The sequence below is a fragment of the Dioszegia hungarica genome, assembly GCF_025882075.1.
Source record: "Dioszegia hungarica strain PDD-24b-2 chromosome Unknown MKK02contig_24, whole genome shotgun sequence".
Taxonomy (NCBI): Eukaryota; Fungi; Basidiomycota; class Tremellomycetes; order Tremellales; family Bulleribasidiaceae; genus Dioszegia; species Dioszegia hungarica.
Window position 1 is genome coordinate 278233 of NW_026515778.1, and position 27691 is coordinate 305923.

Genomic DNA, 27691 nt, shown 5'->3' on the forward strand with positions numbered 1-27691 from the left:
TTGTACATAGTGATTAGGAATAGAGGGTTGGCGGGAACAATGTACATAATGACTTCTTCTCTCGCATCGGCCTTCATCGGTATCTGCCGCCTGGAGACCTAAGCTCAGTATTGTTGCAACGGCTAGCGTACAGGGCGAAACTTCGAATTTCACAGTCAGTATCACTCAATCGTACTATGCCTGGACTACCCTTGACCAGTCCCCCACCCTCACATCCGCCTCCCAGCCCCTCTTCCCCTGTCCCGCCCGACTCAGCGCCATCCCCGGCAACAGATCCTCGATCGACCCCCCCACCTCGTCCGTCCCGCCAGAAGGGGGCGGTACTGTCCCCTCCATATCACCCGGACTTTGCTTCGACATCTCAGCAAAGAAGGCATCCTCCCCGGCGAGCCGATATCGGTACGCTTCTCCCTTCTCCGCATGCGCCAGAACGAGGGCGTCGTATTCTTCTCGCAACATCTCTGGGCCCCCAGTCTTTAATGCTCTACACTATCAGCTTGTCGCTCTTCCCACATCTGGAGCCTGCGCGTGGACGAGCTCACCCAGCAAGACTCCCGCCTACCCAGCTCATCAGCCCCGGTCTCCACCTCGGCGCGCTCCCGCCCTTGCTCCCGCCCTCACCATCGAGCGGGGATGGGTCGTTTAGGATAGCCAGTTTGGGACTGAGGGGATAGAGCTCTTTGTATGGCTCGAGATGTCGTTTCCGCCAAGCCTGGGTTTCCGCCGTTCGGTGTTGAGGCGTATGTAGCGGCGCCGGGTTCTCGTTGTCATGTAGAGAGGAAGAGGGAGGGCGAAGGGAGCGGAGAAGGGAGGTATGCAGGCGGGGGATGAAGCCGGGTAGGGAGGCTGTACCGCCCACAACGAGAATGGTGGAGATCATGATGGGTCGAAGATCAACTGGGAGCTGCGCAAGTCAGTTTCGTCCCTCCAGATCAAGGAGCTCTTGGATTTTGCAACTGACCTTTGATATACACTGTAGGACCAGCTCCGGTATGCTCACCGCCTCCCCTTCTTCGTCGTCGAACAGGACCTCGGCCGCCCGCTCCCTGATCCAGCCAGGAACGACTAGCGTTGCCGGACCCATACCCTGCGTCTCGTGCGGGAGAGGGGTTGTACTGATCCGGACGTCTGTCGCGTCCGCTCCGGGGGCGTACCGACCTCGTAGGCGGTCCATCAGGTCGGCATCGTCCAGCTCGTCCAGATCCGCCGGCATGGGCTGATCCTCCGTACGCTCAACCTCGGCCGCGGGACCAGATGGGGTAGAGACGAAGCAGGCCTGTTGCATGATTCGCTGGACGAGATCGTTCGTGATGATCTCAGCCGGAACGGGCTGGATAGCCTGCCGGGTGAGATAGGAGAAGGACGTGGGTGGGGGATAGTAACGAGCGTGATGCCGGAACAGGGCTTTGAATCGGCGATGGAGCCGTCGTCCAGCGAGAGGGGAACAGCGAGCGAGATGGAAGAGAGGTCTAGAGTGGTGAACCTGAGGCAATCAGCTGCAAGCGCTGGCCGCGGTAGTTGCAGAAACTAACGGGGGTGATCGTTGTCTCGAGCCAGCCGATGTCCATAACCAGACCAGTGATCCTCCCACATGCAGCTAGAGCAAGGACACTGGCTGGAGTGAAGGAGACGGAGGGTACCTATACGGATCAGCTCTTGAGCAGTGATCGTGTATGAGCGAGCTACCGGGAACTTACCTTCAGGTTGTCGAAGAGAGATTTAGCAATCTCATCCTTGACGTAGGAAGGCAGGTAGGTATTCTCTACGACAATGACCTTGCGAGCTTTTGGGTCCGTCATGATATGTCTTAAGTATAAGCTGTAAGCGCTTGACTGCTTGAATTGCCCTTGACTTACTTGGTATAAATTGCTCTGATCTGCTTCAATACCCTGACCCGAATTAGGCGCCTCGCCTCCGCCTTACTCCCTCGAGCTGCTTCGACTTGATCCAGCCCCAGATCCCATATCTCCATACCCTCCCGATCCCCATAGCCATCCCCACCCGCGTCAAAGACCGCCCTCGGATCTACCTCGCCAGAGAGACCGACTTTCCAGCACCTGCTCCCTGGCCTAAGGGGATCAGCTTTGGTCTGCTTTTTAGTTGATACCGGCTTACTCGATGACTATACGATCTTCGATCCCGTACAGTGAGTGTCTTCGGGAGCTCTAGGAAGATCAGCCTGGATGAAGAGGGGATGGAAGGCTTGTTGATCCAACGCACATAGGCGGGCGAGGCCCCCGCGGGCCGAGCTCGACTTGGACCCGCTTCTGCATTGGCAAAAGCGGCTTTCTTGGTGGGTGTCAGATACGTCGCTTGGACTTCCCCTGCGCCCGCTGTAGAGGAGGAGGCCGCCATGACTGATGGAGCTGATGGATGTCTGAGTGGAGTATGAAGGGTTGACTTATTAAGCCTTTGGACGCGTCCGAGTGCTCGAACTGAAATGACGGCATTTTGCAGCAAGTCTCCGTCATTCCGCGGCTCTGAGGCGAAGTGGTGGCTGATAGCCTCTGATAGCCCTTGCTAGCTGTACCATATCGAGCGCACTCTCTCATCCCCCAGGGCAATGGCTGACATAGATCCGGACGATCAGCCAGGAAGTGACGGTCGCTTGCATCGCTTACCACATCACCCCTGTCGTTGGTGTCGCGTAATTCGCCAAACCTCGGCGCGCGGTTTCAGGTGTGCGAATCGCCAATCTCGCCTAGCTCGCCAAGCAATTCACCTTGTCACTATCACTGGCTCACTGGTCCACTCGCTCGCTTGAGTCGCTTCAGCTTACACATTCCAATTGCCAAGCCGTCATCTCCTTCCATCTATGTAGGTATATATCTCCACCCAACATGCTCGCCCACATCACGCCCCACTACAGTCACTACTCTCTCGCCTCGGATATTCCGTTGCGATGCTCAAATCTTGCACAAACGACCAATCTGGCGACCCCAATCCTCGTCCCATCTCTCCTGAAGTCGAGCAGCCATTTGAGACTACATCCGAACGCGAGTCGACACTAGGACACCTCGCTCGGGCGGTCTCGCAGCTCTCTCAAGTGCGGGACGAGACTTTCCACGAGTTCGAAAAAGGAAGCTCCCTCGACCCTTCTTCGCCCGCTTTCAACGCTCGCAAGTGGGCGCAGAGCTTCATTGCCGCGTACAACGGCACGAGCCCTCAACCTCTCAGTGGAGTATCCTTTGAGGACCTCAGCGTACATGGCTTCGGCTCAGATGCCGGTGAGTTCCACAATTTGTATAAGCGCTGATGGGTAGATTACCAAAAGACAGTTGGCAATGTACCTCTTCAATGGCTCGGCGCCGTCCGCGACCTAATCGGGAGCAACCGCAAGCACAAGGTGGAAATCCTCAAGGGAGTAGATGGTGTATTGAACGATGGCGAGATGCTGGTGGTGCTAGGTCCCCCTGGAAGGTGAGTCGATCCCGCCCGAGCGCACTGACAAGCAGTGGATGTTCGACTTACCTCAAAACCATTGCGGGCGAAATGAACGGTATCTACCTCGACGAAAACACCAAGATCAACTATCGCGGTCTCACCTCCGAACAAATGCAAGGCCAGTTCCGGGGCGAAGCAGTCTACACGGCCGACGTCGATGTTCATTTCCCCAAGCTCACCGTCGGGCAGACTCTACAGTAAGTCGGAAGTAGACCGAGGCTGACTTGCCAGATTCGCGGCCGAGGCCAGAGCTCCACGTGAACCGCCCTATGGTATCTCGCGGACAGAATATGCTCGACTCATGCGCGATACGGTGATGGCCATCTTTGGTATCTCCCACACTGTCAACACCAAGGTCGGGAACGACTTTATCCGAGGAGTCTCTGGAGGAGAGTGAGTCATAGACACCATCATGTGCTGATGAGCCAGACGGAAGAGAGTCACAATCTCCGAGGTCGCTCTCTCTGATGCTCCGCTCCAGTGCTGGGACAACTCTACTCGCGGTTTGGACTCGGCCAACGCCATTGAGTTCTGTCGGAACCTTCGCCTCTCTTCGGACTTTTTCGGTACCGCATCCGCCGTAGCAATCTACCAAGCTCCTCAGGCCGCCTACGACATCTTCGACAAGGTATCCGTCCTCTACCAGGGCGAGCAGATCTACTTTGGCTCCACATCCACCGCCAAGCAGTTCTTTGTCAATATGGGCTTCGAGTGCCCCGATCAGCAGACCACCCCGGACTTCCTCACCTCCCTCACTTCTCCCTCGGAGCGCAGGGCGCGTTCTGGGTGTAAAGTCCCCACTACCCCTCGGGAGTTTGCTTCGGCTTGGCGGCAAAGTGAGGAGTACAAGCGGCTCAAGGAGGAGATAAGGGGCTTCAACGCGGCTCATCATCCCACCGAGCGATACGATGATTTCCTTGCTCTCCGTCGTGTCAAACAGTCCAAGTTCCTGTGAGTAAACGTCAAGACGACGCTGATATCAGTCGCCCCAAGTCCCCTTACACCTTGTCCTTCCCCCAGCAAGTCCAGATCTGTCTCCGCCGAGGCTTCTGGCGACTATTCTCCGACCCGGGCTTCACCATTTCACAGCTCGTCGGTAACTTTGTGGTTGCTCTGATCATCGGGTCCATGTTCTACAATCTTCGTGAGTTGATGATATGGGCAAAGTGCTGATGTAGAACCTGTCACTTCCTCGTTCTTCCTCAGAGGCGTAGTCATTTTCCTAGCAATTTTGTTCAATGCTTTCGGATCAGCGCTCGAGATGTACACTCTGTACGACCAGCGTTTGATCGTCGAGAAGCACAGTCGATACGCTTTGTAAGTCTACCCGCAGTCCGCCGCTGACAGCAGTTACCACCCATCGGCAGAAGCTCTCGCCTCGGTCATCACCGACTTGCCATACAAGATCACAAACGCCATCCTCTTCAACACCACCCTCTACCTCATGACCAACCTTCGTCGCGAGGCGGGCGCCTACTTCTTCTTCCTCCTCTTCGGTTTCGTCATCCTCCTCACAATGTCCTCCTTCTTCCGCAGCATCGCATCCGTCTCCCGAACCCTACAGCAGGCGCTCGCACCCGCTACCGTGCTCATCCTCGGCTTGGTCATGTTTACAGGCTTCGCCTTGCCGCCAAGCTACATGCGCGGCTGGTCTCGGTGGATGAAGTTTGTCAATCCGATGAGCTACGCCTTCGAATCCCTCATGATCAACGAGTTTGCGGGGCGGGAGTTCGACTGCTCGACCGTCATCCCTCGCGGACCATCTTACGACGTCTCGGGCATGCAGCGGGCTTGTCAGATCGATGGCGCCACCCCAGGTAGTCTCATCGTCCAGGGCGGCTCCTACCTTTCCGCCGCTTTCGAGTACAACCCGGCATACAAGTGGCGCAACCTCGGTATCCTCTTTGCTTTATTTGCCGCCATGTCTCTCATCTACTTTGTCGCAGCCGGTGAGTCTCGGCGGAGAAGGTCACGTATTCCCTAGTTCGTCGCTGATTGTCCAGAATATGTCATGTCCCAAAAGTCCAAGGGCGAGGTGCTCGTTTTCCCACGCGGTGCTATTCCCCCGGAACTGAAGGCGGCCGACGAGGAGGCCAGGATCACTGACTCTCCATCCGTCGCGCCGGCTGCCGAAGCCCTCATCCAACGTCAAACAGCCATCTTCTCCTGGAAGGACGTTGTGTACGACATCAAGATCAAGCAGGAGACGAGGAGAATCTTGGACCACGTCGATGGATGGGTCAAGCCTGGTACTCTTACCGCTCTTATGGTAAGTCGCATCCCTTCCTGATTACAAGGGACAATAGCTGATGGTCAGGGTGTCTCTGGTGCTGGAAAGACCACCCTCCTCGACGTTCTCGCTACCCGTGTCACCATGGGCGTCGTCACCGGAGAAATGCTTGTCGATGGCAAACAGCGGGATGCCAGTTTCCAGCGGAAGACTGGATACGTCCAGCAGCAAGACCTCCACCTCGCTACCTCCACCGTCCGCGAAGCCCTCCGATTCTCCGCCATCCTTCGCCAGCCGCGGCACGTCTCCAGGCAGGAGAAGCTCGACTACGTCGAGCACGTCCTCGTCCTCCTCGAGATGGAACGGTACGCCGATGCGGTCGTCGGTGTCCCCGGCGAGGGTCTCAACGTCGAGCAGCGGAAGCGCTTGACAATCGGTATCGAGCTCGTTGCCAAGCCGGAGCTACTTCTCTTCCTGGACGAGCCCACTTCCGGTCTCGACTCGCAGACCTCCTGGAACATCCTCCTCCTCCTGCGCAAACTCACCTCCCACGGCCAAGCCATCCTCTGCACGATCCACCAACCCTCCGCGTCGCTCTTTGAGCAGTTCGATCGCCTGCTCTTCCTCGCCAAGGGAGGTCGGACCACCTACTTTGGCCCGGTCGGCAAGGGGTCTCGGATCCTCATCGACTACTTTGAGCGCAACGGCGCCGTCAAGTACCCCGCGGGCGAGAACCCTGCCGAGTGGATGTTCACCGCTGTCGGCGCTGCTCCGGGAAGCAGCACCAATGTCGACTGGCACCAGGCCTGGCTCAGCAGTCCTGAGCGGTCTGAAGTGCGGGCCGAGCTCGCTCGTCTCAAATCTTCGGAGGTCAACGGCGGTTCGGACACCTCCAGCACTCAGTCCACCAACCTCTCGGAATTCGCTGCGCCCTTCTCCGAGCAACTGCTCGCGGTCACGCACAGGGTCTTCCAGCAGTACTGGCGTACTCCGTCCTACATCTTGGCAAAGACCGGTTTGGTCACGGTATCGGGTCTCTTTGTCGGCTCTGCCTTTTACAAGATGGAGACGTCCAGTCGAGGTGTGACCAACCAGATGCTGTCCCTGTTTCTGGTGAGTTTCCTCTTGGGGCTCGGCTAATCTCAGCTTTTCCTCCTCTTTGGTCAGATGATGGGTCAAATCATGCCAAACATCGTCGTCCAGCGGAGTCTGTACGAAGCGCGGGAACGGCCAAGCAAGACATACCACTGGCAGTGCTTTGTCCTATCGCAAATCATCGTGGAGCTACCTTGGGGCGGTGAGTCTATTCAGTCGGGCTCCAGCTGATCTTTAGCAATCATGGCCACCATTCTGTACTTTACGTGGTACTACCCTACCGGCTTCTACCTCAACGCCATCGCCACCAACTCGGTCGCCATCCGGGGCTTCACCATGTGGCTGTTCATCACGGTCTTCATGTGGTTCATGTCCACCTTCGCGTCGGTTATCATCGCTGGAATGCACTCTGCAGAGATGGCGGGCGAGGCGGCGAATCTATTATTTACGGTCAGCCTGCTGTTCTGCGGGTACGTTCACCATTTGCCTCTATACTCGTGCCTCGCTGACGACTCAGAGCGCTCATACCCGGATCTCAACTCCCTCGCTTCTGGATCTTCATGTACCGCCTCTCCCCCCTCACCTACCTGACCGAGGGAATGCTATCGACCGCGGTAAAGGATACGGCAATAGTATGCCTCGACTCAGACTTTGTCAACGTCGCCCCACCCTCCGGCCAGACCTGCGCCCAATACCTCGGACCCTGGACCGCGTCGTCCGGCGGGTATCTTGCGGCCGGAACGGAGAGCAGCACCTCGGCCTGCCGACTTTGCCCAATGGACAACACCAACCAGTTCTTGGCGTCGCTGGAGATGGACCCGGGTAATGTCTGGCGGGACTTTTCGGTGATGTGGGCCTTCATTGTCTTCAACATTGTTGCGACTATCGGCATCTATTGGTTGGCGCGCGTTCCCAAGAAGGCTGGGAGGGAGAAGGGAGGGGAGAAGAAGGAAGCGTAGGCGCCGGCGAGTGTAGCTCTGGGCGAGCAGGAGATAGTTGATAGAGGTAGAAGCTTAGAATTGATTTGGATAGTAGACCGCTGAGCTCTCGATGCAGGTGATGATCTTGTCAGTCGGAGCGTTGTGGATCACCGGGACTTGTAGCTTGTGACGAGCTCAATCTGAAACATCAATCGATCCTCCCATTTTGCGCCGCCCATGCCCAAGGCCCAAACCCTCCCTCCCTCTCTCCATTGCTCCCCTTTGCAATTGATTACCTTCCGTATCTCTCACTATATACCTTGCCGCGATACTCTACACACATCTTGCTCCGCCGCAGCCCCATCCATAGATCTTACACGCAGAGTACACTCACGCGCAATACAAGGGCCGCCCGACCGCAAAACGATGGAAGAATTATCCTCCGGTTCCGAGTCCGACTATGCCGCGACGTGAGTACCTATCCTTATGCGCTTGAACGAGATGGATAGGGAGCTTATAGGTTAGATGGGTATCCTGGTTCCTGTCGACAAAGGGCAATGTGAGTATACCCATCGGGATCGCGCCATGGAGCCTGGCAGGCGCGGGGGTGCAGCAGCTGACGCGAATAGGAATACTTTGCTGAGGTCGACGAAGACTATATCCTGGACCGATTCAACCTGACCGGGCTGAACGGGGAGGTAGTACAGGAGTACTCGAGGGCGCTGGACTTGATCACAGACTCGCTAGGTGAGATTTCCTGATGACCTCATGGAGTATAGACAAGGCTGGGACGGGGTAGTGAAGGCGGAGTAAAGAAGAAAAGCGAGCTCGGGGAAGATGCGTTTCCGTTCGAAGCGGAAGGAAGGAAGCCAGCTCACGATGTAGATGACGAAGGTCTCGATGAGGATGTCCGGGAAGCCATCGAGTCATCCGCTCGGTTTCTCTACGGCCTGATTCACGCGCGGTACATCATCACCATGCGCGGACTAGCCAAGATGGTAAGTTTCTGCTTTCCCCACGTCCGCAGGCATTCGGGCATGAAGTAAGCTGACACTTCAGCTTGAGAAGTTCCGCAAAGCAGACTTTGGCCGCTGTCCCCGCGTATACTGCTACCAGCAAGCCCTCCTCCCTGTCGGGCTCTCCGATATCCCCTACCACAAAGCCGTCAAGCTCTACTGTCCCCGCTGCGAAGACATCTACTCGCCCAAATCCAATCGCCACGGCTCGATCGACGGCGCGTACTTTGGAACCACGTTCCCCCATATGCTGTTCATGGTCTACCCGCAAATGATTCCCAGCAAGGGGCAGAGTGCCGGCGAGGGCGGGAGACTGGGCATGGGCATGGGGATGGGCAGTGGGAGTGGGAATCTGAACTATGGGCCGTCCTCTGCAGGCTTCTCGGGTCCGGGAGGGAGGATCACGGCGATGGGCGAAGGAAGCCCCGCGGATGTGGGGAGCGCAAGTACGGCGACGGCCGCGATGAAAGCGGAGAAGTATGAGCCGAGGATGTATGGGTTTAGGGTGCATGAGGAGGCGAGATTGAGTAGGTGGAGGTTGGCCAAACGGGATGGGTGAGTTGAAGAACCGCTACAACGTGTGTGGGCGATCAGCAGCTGACAGGGATAGGCAAATAGCCAGACTGGAAGCGCTCGAAAGGGAGACCAACCCGCCTAATCTGTAGACTTCCATAGACTTCCCTCCCGCTTCGATTCTGTCCTATAAGTCGTCGCCGCTATGTAACCAGTACCCCTTCCGCTTTCCGATTCTAGGTCTGCTGCTCAATGAAAAATACATGCATTTCGGGCTGCGGTCTTCTCCCTCAGATCCACAATGTGTACAAGCCCTGACCCCTAATATCGCCAGTGCTACTGCTGGCTTGTCCTCACCGGGCTTGGCCCGGATCCTGCTGAGGTGGGCTATACCGCTTCGTTTCCGTCCGATCCTCTCCCTCCGGATCCGTATCGATCACCCCGACACCATCCCCACTATCCTCCCCGTCCCCACTTCCGCTTCCCTCAGACCTCAAACCCCCCGCCCCGAAATCGTCCGGACTGTGACTCCTCGCTGACCCTTCGAGGCCCTCATCGACCCTCCCCATCCCAGCCTCATCTTCCGACTCTGACGTGTCGTATTCCCCTGCGCCGAACCACCTGCTGATGCTCGACTGGCTTCGACGTGGATTGGGAGTCAGGCCCGCACCTGTACTGATACCGGTCCCGGCACTCGACCCGGATGCCGCTGATGGAAGACCTTGGATGTCCCTCTGTGCCTGCGACGACGACCCGGCAGCCCCAGTCGGTGTAGTAGATCCAGTACTCGAGCTGGAGAGGCGGGACCGGAATGGCGCAAACAGAGCCGTAGCCTTGACGTTCCGGAACGTATCGCCCAAAGTCCGTTTGGTCGCCGGACTCGGAGCGACCGAGGGCGGTGCGGATGCAGACGTGCGGTACGTCCGCGCAGTCTCCGTAGGGTAGTCATCATCGTCCTCATTCTCATTATCGTCCCCACTATCCTCCTCCCCTCCTCCCTGCTGCGGCAGCGGCCGGTCAAATATGACCTCGCTAGGTCTCCGACGATGGCTCTGCCCCGTCCCTGCGCCCGGGAAGACGCGTCGGCGGCGCAGAGCAGCGGCTGAGCCGAGACGGGCTGCAGTTGCGCCGTTGCTGCCTTCGGCAGGTGGGTTTCCGAACGCCTCGGCGGCAGGAGGGACAGAGCGGTGCATTTTGACCCGCCGAGACCGAAGGGCAAAGCCCGCATCCGCGTCGGATTCGATAGGGACTTGATTGGTCAGGGCATTATCGTGCTCATGCTCCTTGTAGGCGGTAAGGGCGGCGTCGTTCGTAGTGCGTTCCCGGGCGGTAGCTGCGCGGATCTCGGATCGGCCGCGGAAGACCGCTCGCTAGGTTGTCAGCATGTCTTCTTCTGGGATAGCACAGATCTGAAGTAGCTCACCTCGATTGCCATCCTGTTCCTGACCATGTGTAGAGACGGCCAGCTGACCCGCTCCCCTACTTCCAGCATTCGCTGCAACTGCGTCCGATCAGGGTCTGACAGCAATCTGAACCAATCCTAATATGTCAGCTTCCGCTCTCTCCCTCTGACCGCTAGAATAGACTTACACCTGCAGTGCTCCTCGGCGTCAAAGTCAGATCTCCCGAGAATCTCTGCAGGAATACACCACTCCAATCACTCTGCAGGATCTGAGGAAGAAGGTCGAGGTCTCGGATAACCTTGAAATGCTTGTTGAGGTCCAGCTTGATGTACGATTCGAGGGCGGAGAGGATGAAGCCGCCTCGCCAGCCTTTGCCTTTACGATGCGCGACGGGTCGGCCTGTGATATCAGCTTGACTTTGAGTGACCCAAGGAAGGCGACGTACCGACTGATCCCCGGGGCGCGAAGAAGAAGAGGTGGATATGCGGATTGGTTTGCGATACGATCGAGAAATTACAGTTGAACTGGGTGTGAAGACTGCCCAGAGGGATGTCTTCTCTGCCTCTGTCAGCTTTTATTTTCAAGGACCTTGTGGGACTGCGCCGGAGGTGAAGCTCACCGCAGACTACCATCCTTGAATCGAGATCCACCGAGATTATGCGGCTTGACCTGCCCATTTCGGTCTTTGGCCATAAGCACCACGGGGTTCAAGATACCAGGTACAGCAGCGGACGCGATGATAGCAGACCAGATGATACAATTTGGGGCAGTGAGGTGGTTTAGCAAGATTGTAGGTCTGGGTTGTCAGCTGTATGCCGACCTGTGTGGGCATCTCTTAGCTTACGAGTGACGATCAGATGGGACTACCGTCACATTCAGAGCTCGCCCAGTCCGCTCGTATGCCTCCTTGAAAGTCAAAGAGCCCATCGTGAAGAACATCGCCTGGAGATCAGCCTTTAGCTCCCTTAAGGAGGGGATCATGGACATACCTTGCTAACCCAGTTGACCGCCGAGAATCTCGCTCCGGTCTTCCACCACCTCTGCACCCAGACTGGCATCGAATCCTCACACGCCGTAATCTTATCCGCCAGCTCAGGGACGAGGAGCACCTTCAGCTCTTCGTTTGTCCGCGTACAGAGTAGAGCGGCGACAAGACCACCGGCGGATGTACCGGTGACGACCCGAGGGAGAAGGTCAGCCTCGAGGAAGGCTTTGATTACGCCAAAGCTGAAAGTCAGCTCCGATGCGACGAAGGTCCAGAGATGCAAGCTTACTGGTAGTACCCGAAACTTGCGCCTCCGGAGAGGCAGAGCGCAGAGGAGCCGTAGTTCTTGTTGATCCCTCGAAAGAAGACCCGTTTTTCCTCCATTGTGACATTGGTAGCTTGGCGGACGTAGTCGATGGACGCGACGACTTCGTCAATGTGCGCTTCGACGAGCTTCTTGGTACCAAAGAAGGTCTGGCGGGGTCAGCCTATGTCTGTTTGCTTTAAGAACCAGCGTACCTCGCTGTACATTTTGACGCCCTCGGTCCCAGCAAAGTTCGGCCTCACGCAGACCGCCAAGGCGTCCATCAGACCCCTCGTATCGTTTGTAGCCCGAAGCTTCGTAAGAGTCCGCCGTACCCGCTTGACCTACACCATCAGTTTCGGTCTTCCCTTCCCATGACCCATTGGCCCGAGGCAGAACTTACGAGGAAGTAGTCATAGTACCCATCATCCTCAGTCTCCTTCCACTCCTCGAACCCCAACATCTTATCCATCCTCCTGGCGGCCGCCTTCCACTCATCGTACGTCTTTGCCTGGCGGAGATCTTGCCGCAGCTTCCCCTTCTTGCCTCGCCAGGCCACGATGTACTCAAAGACGTTGACGATTTGGCGGGTGAAGACGTAGGCGTTGAACTCGAATGAGATGATGGTGAAGAGGACAATCTGGTTGTCAGCCCCTGCCACGGTAAGAGGGGAAGAGAGCGGAGGGGCTGGACTAACGAGTAAAGGCCACCTGATGAGGTGATATGTCCATCCTTGGGAAGTTACTGTCTTTCTCCGCGACACGCGCTGATGTATAGGCTACACCATCAGCGTTGCTCTATTTTTATTTCTGTTGAGGGCATGAGCTAGCTCACCGCAAAGTCACTCGTAGCCGTGAGCTTCTCAACCCGCTCCACCCCCTCCTTCTCCCTCATACTCCCCGACGAAGAAGCTAACACCCCATTATCCGGCCCATATCTCCACGTTTCAGGCACCTGGAGCTTATTTCTATCTCCTGGCCCGTCTACCGGGCTGAGGGGGGCTGGGGGCGAGCGAGGGGAATGTGGCGAGACGTCTCCGAGATCGTGTGGTCCAGCATCGTTGAAGTCCAGTGCGCGGGTGAACGCCTGGACATGCCTGGATATAAGCTTAACCTCCTCCACAGAAGGGCAGGGTAGCTTCCAGCTCACTCTTCGTTGATATAATTGACGTTCCAGGGGTCGTGCCCTGCCGTGCTCGAAGGAGCCATGGGCACGTTCTAGTCGCCGCCTACGTTTACAGCTCGGTGGGGAAGGAGATGTGCGCTCTTCCTGGATTGTTTGCTCGGCTGGAGCTATGATTCCCGTGAGATTCCTTGACGGATGATGTTGCAGTATGATATGTAGGTAGATATAATGTTGATAGGACAAGTGATAAAGGACAAGTGAATGAGGCTGGCCGCCAAACATCCGAGTTGCATCGTCGACATGGTTCCGGGTGTCACCGACGACGTCACTATCACTCACTTGGCATCATACATCTATCCTACTTCAGCTTCAAGCGTTCCTATTTGGATAAGAGCTCTAACTCAGGTCTCCAACGTTCTCCTCGATCGACAGCTGTCCAGCGAGCCCGCTTGAAAGCACCATGGCGACCCCTCTGCTGCAGCAATTCCCCTCGCTTGCGGCGTACCCGCCCGCATTCCTCAAAGACCTCCTGTCCTCGCCGGCCCTTACTGAGGCATTCCTCTTCAGCTTGCCTGAGTTACAGCAGCTCGCAGCGGAGGTAGAGCAGTTAGGGAAGGAGAATGAGGAGATGGCGCGTAAGTTATGAATCCAGGTATGGGGGGAGGGGACGGAGGAGTGCTTTTTGCTGATACAATTAGGCCGGAATATGGAGCTCCGGGATGAGCTGCTCGCTCTCAGAGAGAACACGGCACAGGCGTATGGTCACGCCGAGGCGTTCAAGGCGCAATGGCAAGAGATAGATAAGGCTCAGGCGCAGCTGTATCAAGTGAGTGTCACTCCAGCTATGGAGGCGTCGAATTGGAGGCGTAGAGTTCGTGGGAGGTCTGGGGGCCGGGTCCGTGACGGGTGGGAGGGACTTGCTTATACTGGGACTCGGTCCAGTCCTGACTAGGGGTTGTCAGGACATGCAGAACAAGGAGAAGCTAGAGGACATGATGATGCCTGTCTAGCACGGAGAAGGGCTCCAGCTGACATCCGCAGCGCCACCGCCCATCCTTCCTCCACCTCCGCCTGCGTCACTCCCTTACAGCCCAAGACGACCTGACCGAGAAGCTCGCCTTGGCATTCATCGATGGCCGTCCCTTACCTCTTCCCTCCAATACCAGCGCCAGCGCCGAATCCACCTCTGGATCGAGAACGGATTCGCCCGCTTTTGGCGGATCCGCTTCCGCCTACACACCGGCGTCAGGTGGCAGTACGGGCCGGGCGGTAGATGACTTCATTGCCGAGTTCAAGGCGGCGCGCAAGACGTATCATAAGCGGGCGATATGGGCGGAGAGGTGGTCCCGAGGGGAAGTGGCGTGGAGGGATGATTGACTGGGTCGTGAGGACTGCCGAGCGGCTGGCCGGCCTCGCAGAAAGCGGGAAATATGGGGGCAGAGGCGGGTACGAGGGGAATCGGAGTGTAGCACGGAGGGATGCCGACCTGCTTGGGAACAGCGAGGGAATCGTCAGCGTTGCTGGGGTATACATCGCTATGTTGTAATCATGTACAACTCGGATTGGATACCTCCTATCTTACATGCTACCTACCGCCAATGACTCGCGATCTCCCACCCGTTCCAATCCTGCCCTAAATCTCCTTGCCCGGTCATCTTGTCACGGTTCGTCACTATGGTCGTGCACGCGCCTCGTCGAAAGTTGGGACGTATCGCCTTTCCGTGCGGTCTGATCCTCATTCACGACGAGGGCTGTTGGTGCGGGATTTGAGGCCTGAGCAGACATCAGCGCTGTCCTAGCACGCAGTGAGAAGACGTACAGCTCTCTCGATCAGTCGGAGGTTTTGCGCCCATACCCTAGGCTCTATGTCCATGAGATCGCGGTAAGGACGTACGTGATACATCTCCTGCATATAGGCCTCCGCATCAGTCACCACCTTCGACCCATCCAGGAGTCGCCTAAGTAGCCCGACTGCCTGGAAAGCCCAAGCTCCATCATGCGGCGCCTCTTTGGGTGTTTTCGTATGTAGAGGTCTAGGTCCGCGGCGATGCGTCGATCGGGCCATGTCAAATGGATGATTCCGGACGACTCGATGACTGCCAGATCACTCAAGAACAGGGTAATATCAACTGTCATGGCATCAGCTTCAGCTCCTGGTCGCGCTCCGATAGCCCCGTCGACGTCGAAGGGACCTTACTGCAAAGCATTATCAGCTGCGGGTCGTCAGCGTGATACATCTAGGGTGCTGTATCCAAGCTCACCTCACTCCGGAATGCAGCCAGCTCATCGGCATGCTTGCGTTCCTGTGGATCTAGCGGATCTCCGCCGGCTGCCCTCTGACATTTGGCTCTCATGTCGCGCTGGATCGCCATGATCCGATATTCGAGAATCGCGGCCCTGATCCAGGTGTCAACAACAGACTCCCTGGATACCTTGTCGTCAGCTCATCTTCCAGTCTTTCGTTTACCTCTGTCATCGTCCCATCTATTGTATATATAAAGCTTGTCATGAAGATGTTCCGGCTCCACTTCCAGTCCTGCCATCCCCAATACCGATAGGCTCCCGCATTGAGAGGCGGTTGTGTCATATCGCATTTCTCGCCATTCGCCCGGATGAAAGGTAGCCCGTAGCCGTAATAGATCACGCCGAGTACCTCCTTGAGTCTTTCTTCTTCCGGACTCTTAGAGAAGACGGACAGCATGTTGTATATAGAGTATGCTTCGTTCTGGGCTCCGACTGGCTTTGGGATGCGTCTTTGAAGAATTGGTTGTGGGCGGTGACGTGACGTCATGAGGTGTTTCAGATTGTAGTCATGGGGATGACGTGACGGCTAACGTGGGGCTCCAAGTGGGCCAGACCCACCCAAAGTCCAGATGAAAACACGAAGTTGCTTATATTTTGGCGTGGCCACCCCTCATCCTTTGTTCATACAGTACTACACTTTTAGGCCCTCCTTCATTCAGCAACATACAAGCGCGGACCAAATTCGTGTCTAAAAGGTCATGTCGACCCGGTGAACGCGCAAGTTTTGCCGTCGCCCACACGCCCGCTCCGGTTTCCCACCGAGCTTTTACAGCACAATGTCGTCCCATCACAAGGCAGATGGCGGTGTAGACTTCCACCTCGACGTCTTGACGGGTCTCAAGACGGAGATGGGGCTTAGCGCGATGCCCGACGAGAAGTATCCAAGGTCTATCGACCGAGCGGGACCAGACAAGGGATATTACATTGCCATGGGATTGGTGATGAGCGTGTGGATGATCACTCCTCTCAGTTGGTGAGTCTGCAGATACTGTCTGGGAAGTAGTGTGGGCCGTCGTGGAGATGGGGAAGTGGCATCAGGGCAGGTTGCGAGGAAGGGACAAAAGCAAATGGACGAGCATCCCCCTCTTATACCCTCATCCCAACTCTTCAAGACTTCTCGCTTGCTACCTTTCTCTTCCTCGGCATGTCAGGCATTTGGAGTCAATATGACCGTGGAAGCCCCCCGCTATCCCCAACCCCCCCGCTCCCTTCCAACTCCCACACCCCAAACCCATGCTGCAGAACACATGCTGACTTCTGCAGCGCATATCTCGTCTGGTACGCCATCTTCGCTCCCTCCGTCGGCCTTACCGGCACAATCTTCGCCGCCTACGCCATCACGGAAGTGTTCTTCTCAATACACCAACACTACCTCATCCACCTTATCCAGGTGCCGTGCGCACCGTCCACCCTTCCCCTTTCCGAGCGGCACCAACTCGTCATCAAGGTCCTCCAGGCCGGTCTTATCTACCCCGAACCCTCCGCACCTCTCGCCAACGTCGAGGACCCCGACCCTCTCTTCCCTATGAAGCAGGAGCTTTACGCGCGGTATACCGCCGGGATAATCAGTAAGGCGCAATACCACCACCTGCTCGACGAGGAGTACGAGAAGAGTCTGGGCATCCAAGAGCAAGGGAGGGTCGCGAAGATGAGTCAGGGGGAGAAGGGGGTCATCAACGCGTTTGTGGAGGAAAAGGAGGGGGATAGGGAGCGGAGCCTGAGAGAGGAGGTCGAGGGGAATGTAGGGAAGGGGTGGGAGGTCGATATGGAGGGCGTGTTTGATGCAGACGGGAAGGTGGTCAGGCTGCACCCGTGGGATAGGCGGGCTGTGGAGTTTAGGGAAAGGCTGAGGACATGGTGAGTTCAGTTTATACATGTGTACCGTGAAACAGCTGACGCTCAGGTTCGACCACGCCCCCTGGGACTCGCTCAAGCGAGACAACATCCTCATCTGGGTCTCCTGGATCTGCTTCACCCTGCCCCTCGAGACCGCGCTTCAGAACCCCGAGCACGGAGAGTTTCTATACTGGACATACTCCGTCGTCGAAGCTCGGACCGGTACCACCTTCCCCCCTGGCCATAACCCCTCAATCCGAACTATCCGCTTCTCTCTCGACCCCGTCAATGCCAAATCCCGTCCTCTCATTCTCTACGCCCTGAGCAACACCATTAACTGGATGATCACCGACATCCGGCTATCCTATCTCGGGATGGGCCGATACTCGCACGACGGGGTAGACTACCTCATCCGGATCCCGCCCGGATGGACGCCCGAGAAAGGTCGGTCGGACCCCAAGGCGATGCCTGTGCTTTACCTCTACGGGTTGGGTTTCGGTCTTCTCCAGAATACCCTGCTCATCCAGAATCTACTCAAGAAGCTACCGACGCACCCCCTCGTCGTTCCTATCCCGCATCATACTTCCATGTCCTTCTTCAACAAAAGGCATCTGCGGCCGTGGTCGAGGACGGAGTTTATCCGGTGTATCAAGGCGATCAGTGAGAGGTGGGGCTTTTGGGAGGAGCCGCAGGAGGGTCAAGGCGGCACTGGGGCGGGAACGTGGGGAGGGTTGAGCGTCTTGAGCCATAGTAATGGGAGTGTGGCGCATGGGTGGAGTAAATTGTCTCCCCGTTCTCTGATAGTTGGGAGGATGAGCTGACTCGACAGTGCTCAAGGATTGCCCTAGTATGGTTCGGCGAAGTACATTTGTCGATCCTGTCGTGTTCTGCCTTTGGGAAGGCGATGTGTGCCATTCCTTCATCTACCGCAAACCCAATACCGTATGTCCTGCCCCTTTCTCTATTTCGCCGTCAGTCTCGAACCCTGCCCCCCCTTCTCGTTCTCCCCTCTCCTGCATTCCGACCTCGTCCCTAGCCCTTATATCCGGCCTGCTTCCTCCCCTACTTCCCTCTTCCTCTTCCCCATTGTAGCCATGTCTCAGACTCCTCGCACATCCACGTGGAGTCCCGCTGAGACCTCAGGCCCTTGAACTCCTCCTCTACTACTTCATAGCAACCGAGCTCGGCATCTCCAATTACATCCAGCGCCACTTTGACTGGGCCGACAACGCCCTGTTCCTAGACGAAATCCCCCATCTCTCCGATCCGGCACTCTGCCAAATCTTCCTCGGCGCCAAAGACATCATCGTCGATGCCAAGCGCGTCCGGCGGTATTTCGAGAATCACGACGTGAAGGTGGGCGGTGGGTTGTGGTGGGATGAAAAGGGGAATCATGGGGATGGATTGAGCGGGATGAGTGGGGATAGGGTGGTGGCGTTTGCGGGGACGGGGAGTGTGGGTGGATGGGAAGGGATTGCGGGGAAGGGTCAGAGGCAGATGGGGTGGGGGAGGAGACGGAGGGAAGAGGAGGGCGCGAGCGATAGTGATAGGACGTATGTGGATGAGGGGCGGAAGGATATCTAGGCACGGGGACGGAGGCCGAGGTGAGAGGGTGTACTCGTCATAGAGAGGGAGATATAAGATAGAGGGATAGACTCGTGATAGACACCATATAGACGTTGTAGCGTGACCGCGTATGCCACTTAGATTTCCGCTTTCCTGACCTTGGCTCTAGTCGTGTGTCATGCTGATGATTGATCGGTGTATACCGTAGGTACCATACTACTAGCTACCCGGCAATCTCAGAAGTACAAAAATCATACGCTAGCGACTACCCAGAACTATCAAGCTACACTAAGCATGTCCGTCATACACCTCAAGCGATGTCAGCTCCACTCAGCAGAGCTGCACCACCGAGGGCCTCACGGAAAACGATACTCCCCCTCGTCGCCGACCGACCCAAACGTCCTACTTCCCATCCCATACCCTCCTTCTCCCCCTACCGACCCAAACGTATTCATCCCCAATCCCCCCACCCCACCTCCACCCGCCCCAACCGCCTCACCCGCACTTCTGACGTCCATACTGAACTCCTCCTCCCTCACTCTGCTCAAGCGCCTATCTTCCTTCTTGGTCTTCGGCAGCTTGATACCAAGAGCACCCATGAGCGATTTACCCGTCTTATTGCTTCGTACATCGTCCTTCCCCTTCAAGTGCTCCGGGACCCGCTTAGGCTTCTTCTCGGGCTCCTCTGGCTCCCACACACTCGTCGACTCCATCTCCTCACTTTTTCCCTCCCCCATCCACAAGCCTTTCCCCTTCCCATACCCATCCTCCTCACCCATCGCCTCCGCCATCGCTTCCGCCTCCCAATCCGACGTGGACGTAAGACTCGCAATCCTCGCTCGACCATCCCCGCGCGCGTGTTCCGCGCTATGACAGTCCGCATTCCGGAGCGGGAAAGGCTGCAGTCCGTGTCCATGCGGAGTCGCCATCTCCTCGGAATAGGGAGACCACTCTCTGCTCGGGTTCTTGTGCATGAAGAGCACGGGGAGCGGGTTGGGCGTGAGCGGCGTGACGTGTCGGCCGGCTGTCGCAGGTGTGGGAAGAGGAGGGGGTCTGCCGGATCGTAAGGCCGAGATGGGGGATGTGATGCTCATGAGGAGGGTGATGGAGTAGACTTTGGAGATGAAGATTTGGGGAAAGTCGGCCCATGAGGATGATCTGATATCAGCTTGGTCGCAGCAGAGGCGAAGGGAGAGGGGCTCACTCGAGTTCGAGGAAGAGGAGCGACACGAGCTGGAGGGCACCAACGAGGACACCGTTACTCCAAGCCACGCGGATCATGGCTCGGAGAGCCCGCTTGCCCTTGTATGAGGTGTCTTCATTCTTCTAACAAGTCAGCTATGTTCCTTCTGTCGATTCATGAGTCTGCGAGCAACACTAAATGGAGACATACCCGAGCATCGTGCAGTTCCCATAAAAGCGTAGCAGACAATGCGATATCGGTCGCCTGTATACATCAGCTCTTGATCCCCCTGAAAGGTAAGGCGATGTGATGGCTCACCGAGGTAAGACTAAGCCAGGCGGTACTCCATCGGGCAAGCGTCGTACCAGGGTACTTCTTCCTATCCGCTTCGATCCTTTCCAATCAGCTCTCTCCTTGTTACACACTCTGCGATGACATACAGACTGTTGAGGTGCTGCACACATCAGCTACATCCTCACGTATAGCTCAAGAGATGCTGACTCACTCCTAGAGCGTTGATCGAAATCACACCACATACCACCGAGAATACGATTCCGAGAAAAAGCACCACGCGCCAGACCACCCTCGAGTACTGCACCCACCCACCGCGGTTCTGGAAGGTGTGCGTAGCCAGTCTGGCAAACTTGACACAGCGGCGTAAGAGGAAGATCTGAGCGATGGTACAGATCGCGAGGGAGATGCCGGGGGAGATGACCTCTTCAGGGCGGGCGCGGACGTTGGAGAGCTGGGCATGAGCGATCTCTACCGGGAAGGGTTGGTGAAGGACTCACATAGAGAATGTCACCCGCATGCCAGACGTCTATCTTTATGAGCCTCGAGCAGTCCGTTATGGTCTGTCCGATGTTAAGGGCAAGAATGAGAAGGATGACGCTCTTGAGTGATATGGAGTCGGTTGACGCGGTATCATCAAAGTATGCGATGGTCTGCATCTAGAAAGAATGAGCACTCGTCCGGGTTAGACCTGAGCGAGTGACGTACGAGGAAGATACCCATCCCGAAAACACTGAGGAGGATACCGATGGTAATCGGACCCCACTGCTCATTAATTAGCTCTATCGCAAGCGGGGAGAAGGGTCGACATACCACCAGGAACGGCGAGGGCAGCTCTCCGTCCAGAGGCAGGGACCTAAGAGTATCCATCACGGACGCGAGAGTGAACAGAAGGCAGAGGATAAGGTAATAGATGGAGATCGAACCACGTCCTGGTGGTCAAGCCGACACGAGAGCAAGCGAGGGCAAACTCGGACCTCCATTTCCCCTCCTCTCCGCTGGATTCCAGGCCCCGCCGACACACAACATGCCGCCCCTCTGGGGCGTTTGACGCTAGCCCCTCATGGGCTATTCACATTCAGGCACCATCTATAATAAGGCGGAGAAGGAGGATCGGGTTGAGGCATGTCTTGCAAAAATTGATCCGAGCCGTGTGTGTTTTCCGTGCCTCGCTTCGGCATGGGCGTCTTGTACGAAACGGGTCTAAATCACCCCTTTGGGCGCCTGAAACAGGCACGGGCACGAGGAGCGTTTGAGCTTCGCGCACTGATGCATCAGTTCCGGGGTCAACCTCATGAATTCGAGATCTGCGGACTGCATGCATACCCACAATGCCCACCTCATGCCACCATAAGTCCTCTCGACGCTCTGAGGCAAGTACGACAAATTTCGGCCTCCCGTCATCACCCGAAGCTCCAGACCTTCATCACCTCCCCCTCCCCTTGCCACCCACTCCCTTCCCCACCCCGTACAAGCCCCACGATCTTCTCCTCGTCGAACGCCAATTGCCTGATCGCCGGCTTGCTCCTCCCCGTCCGCATGGTCTCCATCTCCACCGGCGGCCGAGGGAGAAAGAACGATCTCGCAGCGGAAGAGATCGCCTGGGGGTGCGGCAGCTCCAATACCTCGTCTTCTCCGGGTCCCTCACTGTCCTCGCCCATCTCGGCCGGCGACTCCGGTCGAGGCTGAGCTCTAGGACCCGCCGCGCCCCTCCATACCCTCTCATCCCCCGTCCGGACCTCCACATACCCCACCGTCCGCCCCACCCCACCCTCCTCTTCGTCGAGATCCCACACGAGGACCCTTCCGTCGTTCCCGCCCGAGACGCATTTCCCCGCGGATAATGAGACAGAAGTCACATTGGCCGAGTGCGCCAATAGGGTCTGAGAATGGGTAATGACGCCATCACCTTCTCTTCCCCTCTTCCGGGCTTCTCCCGACGATCCATGCGGGAGAGCCAGGGGAGAAGGGGACGGCGGGGGCGTGAGATCCTGTACGCCTGGCAAAGCATACACTTGGATCTGATTATCGCCCCCAGACAGGATACACCACCTCCCATCCGTCCCGATCCCCATCGCCCGCTCTCCCTTGACGCCGATGACGGGCTGTATCCGACGTGGCCATACAATCTCCTCGTCCGAGTCCAGCTCGGACCCGGGGTTCGGGCCGACATGGTAACATTCCGCCCGGTCGACGGTATACGAAGCGAGGGAAATATCGAATTCTTGCGCGGCGACAGTCCATGAGGATGGGTAGACGGGAGTGCAGTAGGTCAGACTGGCGCGGAATGAGGGTGGGGTGGGCGAAGAGGAAGGGGCGGGGAAGAGGGAAAGGGCGGCGGGGTGGTATGATACGTCCGAGTGTAGGGTTGATAGATGCCGAGGCGTGACTGGGGTGGAGGACGTCGAGCTGGTCGCAGTTGAGGAGAAGGAGTAGACCGAGACGTGAAAGCCGAGGGTACATGCTACTAACACCGGGTGATGCAGAGTGGCGAGGACGACCGGGTCGCCCATCCTTGGCGCGTAGGACGTACTTCTCCTCCTTGGCCGCTGAGTAGGAGGAGAGACGGCTTCCCTGCTCCATGACATGCGTCTGGAGCCTGCCGTATCGGTCGTCCTGATCGAGAGTATCACGTATCCGCCGCTCTGGTAGAAGACAGCCAGTCGAGCAGGTAGGTCCCGTTTCCGCCCAGACTCGGTGTTACCGAGCTCATGGACATCGGCGGCGGCAGACTGGTCTGCGGCGATCGCAGTGACATTATCCGGACGAGAGGGGGAGGACCAGCCTGGAGGGGGAGGAATGATACCGAGCCGGACAGACGAGGAGGAGGCGGAATGGACGTGGACCAGCGGGGAGGTGGGATTGGAGGTGAAGATGAAGGAGGGTGAGAGGGCGATATGCTGCTCTGTCGCGCTAGCATCGGCTTCCCGGGAAGTTCTGCCGGGGGTCGTGAGAGGCAGATCGGTCGAGGCTATCGAAGGTGAAGGAGAAGGTGGAAGGGTGATGCTTGTTTGGGAAGAAGCGTTTCCTCTTGACCTGAGGATCAGCTGACTTTCCTAAGGATTCCTCTCACGTCTTTGCAGGTGATTTACCAATTCGTCCCCAACCTCAACATCAACTTCCAATCAACCCCGTCGTTCCTCACTCCGGTCCCCACCTCAGCCTCCCCATCTATGACTTCCGCCAGCTCTCTCCTGGAGAACGGGATCGCCTGTCCCGCACCCGCTGATGGACCGGCATGTGTTCCATTCGAGTATGAAACAGGAACCGGAACCGGAGCTCTGAGCGAAGGGGAACGGCTAGGCGAAGGAGGTGGAAACGCCCGAGATGGGAGACGCGCAATCGGTCTGAGAGACCTCGGAGTAGCAGGGCTGTGGGAGCTCCGACTGGGCGTGGTGCTTTGATAGGAGCTCCGACTGGGCGTGGTGCTTTGATAGACCAACTTCAAGTGATGCGGATGAGGATACCGAGCTTATCTTCAGTACAACCCCCTTTCAATCCAACAGATTACTCACCGAGGTACAGTCGTTTCCAGAGCTATATTAGGAGGGGGCAGCGTTCAGCATCACTGCGTATATTGGCGCAGCCCAGCCATATGAAATGCAGTGCTCACCTGAGGATCTAGCGACATCCTAGCCCAGTAGCTGTTGACGCCCTGCACACCTGCAAGGGCGTGGGCATCGAGAAAGGAGAGGATACGGAGAAAGAGCTCCGTGGTGAGGGTGTCCATCCTGCTGCTTGCTTCTCTCGGAAGCGCGGCCAGGACGATGTCTCCTGTTGTGCGCGGCCGCTTCATCCTGCTGCCTCCGGTCTATGGGGCCTGTGAGGTATATGTACGTGAGGTATATGTACAGGTAACAGGTGTAAATCCATGAATGAGTGGGTGGGTTGTGAGCTGTGGACACACCGATCTGATTCTCCGCCACCCAAATGGACCATGTCCGTGCGCCATTGCGTCATTCCCTCGGAGATCGCCGAGACACGTGGCTTACTCCCTCGAATAATGCCACTCGGTGTCTCACGAAACGCGGCGTTTTCGAAAAGCCGGCGAGGCGGCGACCGCCGGTGCCGCCACCCTTCCGCCCGCTCCCGCGCTCCTGCTTGACCCATCGAAATCGGAGCGTCAAGGGTGTCTTTCAGCCATCAACCAACGTGAGTTACAGCCTACTTGCGGCACGCTCTGCACGCTCGCCCCTCGATCCTCGCTCTCCCGGTCCTCGCTCAGGAAGAGCAGTCCCCGAGAAAAGGGACTGGGAGGAAGGAGAGGGAGAGAAGCGGATTGCGAAACCCGCAAAATGAGAGGTGCTGATTATCCAGATGCCCCCTCAAGTAAAGTCAAAGGCCCAAAAGGCCGCGGCCGCCATGGCTGGTTCGCGAGCTGGGTGAGTCTTTACCTCTTTGATTTGCCGGCGAAACGGAAGGTGGGGTCTAGAGAGCGGATGAAGTAGTGGGGTGGGATTCATCGGTTCGACATGGGCGGCGAGACTGTAGCCTCTGGATGTGGGCGGTGGGCATGCAGGGTGAGGAGGCTCGTCTGTGTCATGGGCGGGCAGGGGGTCGTCTCGGGCTGGTGGACAGTTAATTGAAGAAGGACAAATGAAGGCGCGCTGGGCTTTCGGTCTCATGTTTCGATAGGACGGAGTGGGAGGGCGACATCTTCATTATCCGTGTGACAGTTGCTGATTCTACGTAGCAAGAAGAAGAAGTGGTCCAAGGGGAAGGTTAAGGACAAGGCGCAGAACGCCGTTGTGCTCGACAAGCCAACATAGTGAGTCTCGTAACTACCAACACTCTTTCCATCATTTATCGTGGGAATCTTGGCATGGGACGGGTTGGGTTTGGTGAAGCTGTACGTGGCCGCGTTGGCGTCGACTATGGAGGCGAGCGACAGACGGAACTCCCATATCTGTCTTCCTCTTAGACCCCTGCCTCCCCTTCCACAGTCCTTCTTAGCCTGACACAGATTCGCTCAAATTTATTTGCTAGCCCCTTTCTGCCTTTCTGCTTTCAATATGCTGATCCCCCAGCGAGCGTATCATCAAGGAGGTCCCCACCTACAAAGTCATCTCCCAATCCACTCTCATCGACCGAATGAAGGTCAACGGCTCCCTCGCCCGCCGCGCCATCGCCCACCTCGAGAAGGAAGGCCTCATCAAGCGGGTCGTGCACCACCACGGCCAGCTGGTTTACACACGGGCTATCGCCGCTAAGGACTAGACTTAGGGTGTGATGGGTTTTGGGGATGTATAGCTGGGATCCAAGACTATAAGGGGGAAGTGAGATGGGAAATTACTAATTTACTGATGGATTCTAGGAGAAGCTGGAGAGGTTGTTGGAGGGAGTCTGGAAGGCACTACTTCAGATACTGATTGAGATGGAGTTCGGGAGGAGGGGCAACCAAATCCCTTTGTCCTCTCCAATCAAGAAGTACAAAGCAGCCAAAAAGTACAAAGAAAGACAGGATGTTTGTGTAAGGTGCGGCGGTTCAGGATGTTGTGTGAAGTGCGGAGGAGTTGGTTGTTTGGAAAAGCGCTGGAGAGGGTACTATTGCACACATCCCTAAACCTTGTCCGCTTCTGACGCCGCCCCTCTCCGCGGGCGACAACCAACTCCCCTTGCCCCGCCAACCTTCTCATGTCGATGGTAGGTGAGAAGGGTCGAGGCCATCGAGTGAGAAGCTTTGAGGAAGTGTGCCCATTCCATCCCAGCTCCTGCTTTGCCTGGTCCACCGCCCGCTTTCGCACTTCTTCAACCGCAAGACATACAGTATCATCCCCTAGTACCTACCACTTGTCCACTATCGGTCTTTCTACTGCCCAACCACTCCCAAACGCCCTCTCCCACACTCTTCATCGTCTCACGAACCTCTCCGCCTTCCTTTCCGCTTTGAACCATGACGGGTCGTCCTGCGTCTCCGCCATCGCTCACCTGAGTGACGAGTGGGATCTTGCCCAGAACATCTAATTGTAGATCAGAGGCTGCGCGCTCGAAGCTCGCGGAACTGCCGAAGAGCTCGTGGGGGACGGAACAGGAGGTGCAGGTGTAGTGGGACATGTTGAGGAGGAGACCAATAATCTGAGCAGCCTCAGCTCTGGAGTAGCCCCTGTTTGAGAGATCACATACCGGGATATCAACCTTCTCGAACATTGCTACTCCCTTTCTGGCATCGACCAGCGCAACATCCTGTGGCGTGGAGACAATTACAGCGCCTAGAGCCATAAGCTTGCGTTCTGCAGATTCGATGAACCATGGGGAAGAAGGCAGGGACATACCGTCAACGGAAACGAGCTGGCCCAGACTGATCTGGATATCCCCAGTCCCAGGCGGCATGTCAATGACCAGCGCATCGAGCGGTGCTTCTCCATTCGAGGAGGTCCAGTCGACATCGAATAGAAGTTGCTGGACGGCTTTCATGACCATCATTCCGCGCCAAGCTACTGGGGTGTCATGTGCGGGATTCGGAGCTGAGTCATCAGGACAGAGTTCTTCCCTTTCAGCTATGAGAGGAGAGACCCACGCAGGAGGTACCCGATAGACATGGTCTTCACTCCGTGATTCTGTAGCGGAATGAGCTTGTTCCCTTGTTTATCAGCTGCGCCTCCTGGGGAGCATAATCAATTAAGCTGACCTGGTCCCAGCTCGGGCGCGCCCGCATCCTCCAGGCCCATCAACTTCGGTACGCTCGGCCCAAAGATATCCAGATCCAGCAGCCCTATCCTCGGAGTTCGACCCATCGAAGCAGGCGGGGAGTGCAGGAGCGATAGTGCGAGGTTGGCTATTCGTCTAAGCTGAGCCTCAGCCACCTCTTCATTATCCCTGATCCCCTCGAGAGGATAGACGAGACGTACCGGCCACGGTAGACTTCCCTACGCCGCCTTTCCCCGAAGCGACGACAATGATCTTCTCCACGCCTTTTATACGGGACTTTTGGGGTGGGGCACCTCGGCGAGGCATAGTCGGTGGAGGATTAGCATTCCGACGAGGAAGTCCCTGATAGGTCAGCTCAGCGGACAACCTTGGTTGAGGGAGGGCGAGCTTACGAGGGGGTTCTCATGGCTCGATCGAGGTGGAGAGGTATGAAGGTCTCTCAGTCTCCCGAGCGCTATCGGCAGGGACCGACCTCCAGGAAAGCGAGGAGCAGGTGCTGGTCGCACACAGCGGCACGCCCGCGGGACCGGCAGAGATCGTATGGACTGCATGATAGGACTTGTATATAGGCGATGTCAAGATGGACCCGGAGCGCGAAAGATGGTAGGAAACGACGCACGGGCATGCCTTTGGTGCAGCTGTAGCGTTTTGGCGGGGCGCGTCATAGCAGTCAACCACCTTCACCAAGCAACTTCATCTATCTGGTACAGCAGTCGTTGAGAGGGCAGCCACATCAATATAGCCCATCAGACCTGCATCAACCGGAGGGGGCACCCAACAAATCGCAGGCCCGCTCGAAACACTCGACTCCGCATATCCGCGGCCCAA

General features: G+C 57.0%; 10 protein-coding genes across 10 annotated transcripts; 5 read left to right on the forward strand and 5 right to left on the reverse strand.

Moving 5' to 3' along the window:
• Positions 1–174: 174 nt before the first annotated feature.
• Positions 175–2355, reverse strand: MKK02DRAFT_19678 (actin-domain-containing protein; the record flags this gene model as incomplete). The annotated part of the gene is made up of 9 exons (XM_053086128.1): positions 175–294; positions 325–484; positions 543–904; positions 962–1483; positions 1533–1640; positions 1698–1806; positions 1857–2069; positions 2146–2165; positions 2221–2355. The coding sequence occupies 9 exons, from the start codon at positions 2353–2355 to the stop codon at positions 175–177; spliced, it is 1749 nt and encodes a 582-aa protein (XP_052942791.1).
• A 547-nt stretch (positions 2356–2902) lies between these two features.
• On the forward strand, positions 2903–7728 carry MKK02DRAFT_40396 (putative xenobiotic-transporting ATPase; the record flags this gene model as incomplete). Its single annotated transcript, XM_053091084.1, has 13 exons — positions 2903–3227; positions 3264–3420; positions 3456–3641; positions 3676–3837; positions 3874–4395; positions 4428–4588; positions 4623–4761; positions 4795–5393; positions 5448–5713; positions 5762–6787; positions 6821–6971; positions 7008–7239; positions 7287–7728. 13 exons carry the CDS (start codon positions 2903–2905, stop codon positions 7726–7728), a joined length of 4368 nt encoding a protein of 1455 aa, XP_052942792.1.
• Positions 7729–8115: 387 nt separating this feature from the next.
• MKK02DRAFT_19744 (casein kinase II, regulatory subunit) lies at positions 8116–9370 on the forward strand (the record flags this gene model as incomplete). Its single annotated transcript, XM_053086139.1, has 7 exons — positions 8116–8159; positions 8215–8248; positions 8319–8436; positions 8575–8687; positions 8749–9071; positions 9129–9260; positions 9316–9370. The coding sequence occupies 7 exons, from the start codon at positions 8116–8118 to the stop codon at positions 9368–9370; spliced, it is 819 nt and encodes a 272-aa protein (XP_052942793.1).
• Positions 9371–9571: 201 nt separating this feature from the next.
• On the reverse strand, positions 9572–13118 carry MKK02DRAFT_40398 (putative triacylglycerol lipase; the record flags this gene model as incomplete). Its single annotated transcript, XM_053091085.1, has 13 exons — positions 9572–10588; positions 10642–10758; positions 10809–11020; positions 11067–11179; positions 11241–11417; positions 11466–11563; positions 11611–11848; positions 11896–12080; positions 12126–12254; positions 12314–12550; positions 12608–12688; positions 12745–13006; positions 13060–13118. 13 exons carry the CDS (start codon positions 13116–13118, stop codon positions 9572–9574), a joined length of 2925 nt encoding a protein of 974 aa, XP_052942794.1.
• Positions 13119–13495: 377 nt separating this feature from the next.
• MKK02DRAFT_19764 (uncharacterized protein) lies at positions 13496–14412 on the forward strand (the record flags this gene model as incomplete). The annotated part of the gene is made up of 3 exons (XM_053086146.1): positions 13496–13670; positions 13734–13861; positions 14077–14412. The coding sequence occupies 3 exons, from the start codon at positions 13496–13498 to the stop codon at positions 14410–14412; spliced, it is 639 nt and encodes a 212-aa protein (XP_052942795.1).
• Positions 14413–16187: 1775 nt separating this feature from the next.
• MKK02DRAFT_19767 (uncharacterized protein) lies at positions 16188–18759 on the forward strand (the record flags this gene model as incomplete). The annotated part of the gene is made up of 5 exons (XM_053086148.1): positions 16188–16312; positions 16603–17196; positions 17243–17952; positions 18005–18117; positions 18319–18759. The coding sequence occupies 5 exons, from the start codon at positions 16188–16190 to the stop codon at positions 18757–18759; spliced, it is 1983 nt and encodes a 660-aa protein (XP_052942796.1).
• Positions 18760–19097: 338 nt separating this feature from the next.
• On the reverse strand, positions 19098–21085 carry MKK02DRAFT_40401 (uncharacterized protein; the record flags this gene model as incomplete). Its single annotated transcript, XM_053091086.1, has 9 exons — positions 19098–19899; positions 19946–20067; positions 20135–20188; positions 20243–20318; positions 20365–20378; positions 20430–20669; positions 20716–20874; positions 20924–20980; positions 21029–21085. 9 exons carry the CDS (start codon positions 21083–21085, stop codon positions 19098–19100), a joined length of 1581 nt encoding a protein of 526 aa, XP_052942797.1.
• A 533-nt stretch (positions 21086–21618) lies between these two features.
• Positions 21619–23945, reverse strand: MKK02DRAFT_19624 (uncharacterized protein; the record flags this gene model as incomplete). The annotated part of the gene is made up of 4 exons (XM_053086120.1): positions 21619–23251; positions 23308–23686; positions 23731–23752; positions 23829–23945. 4 exons carry the CDS (start codon positions 23943–23945, stop codon positions 21619–21621), a joined length of 2151 nt encoding a protein of 716 aa, XP_052942798.1.
• Positions 23946–24532: 587 nt separating this feature from the next.
• On the forward strand, positions 24533–25432 carry MKK02DRAFT_35229 (putative 40S ribosomal protein S20; the record flags this gene model as incomplete). Its single annotated transcript, XM_053089115.1, has 3 exons — positions 24533–24597; positions 24909–24983; positions 25243–25432. The coding sequence occupies 3 exons, from the start codon at positions 24533–24535 to the stop codon at positions 25430–25432; spliced, it is 330 nt and encodes a 109-aa protein (XP_052942799.1).
• A 552-nt stretch (positions 25433–25984) lies between these two features.
• Positions 25985–27414, reverse strand: MKK02DRAFT_35248 (P-loop containing nucleoside triphosphate hydrolase protein; the record flags this gene model as incomplete). The annotated part of the gene is made up of 7 exons (XM_053089125.1): positions 25985–26290; positions 26339–26424; positions 26488–26679; positions 26733–26795; positions 26844–26990; positions 27064–27205; positions 27256–27414. The coding sequence occupies 7 exons, from the start codon at positions 27412–27414 to the stop codon at positions 25985–25987; spliced, it is 1095 nt and encodes a 364-aa protein (XP_052942800.1).
• Positions 27415–27691: the final 277 nt, after the last annotated feature.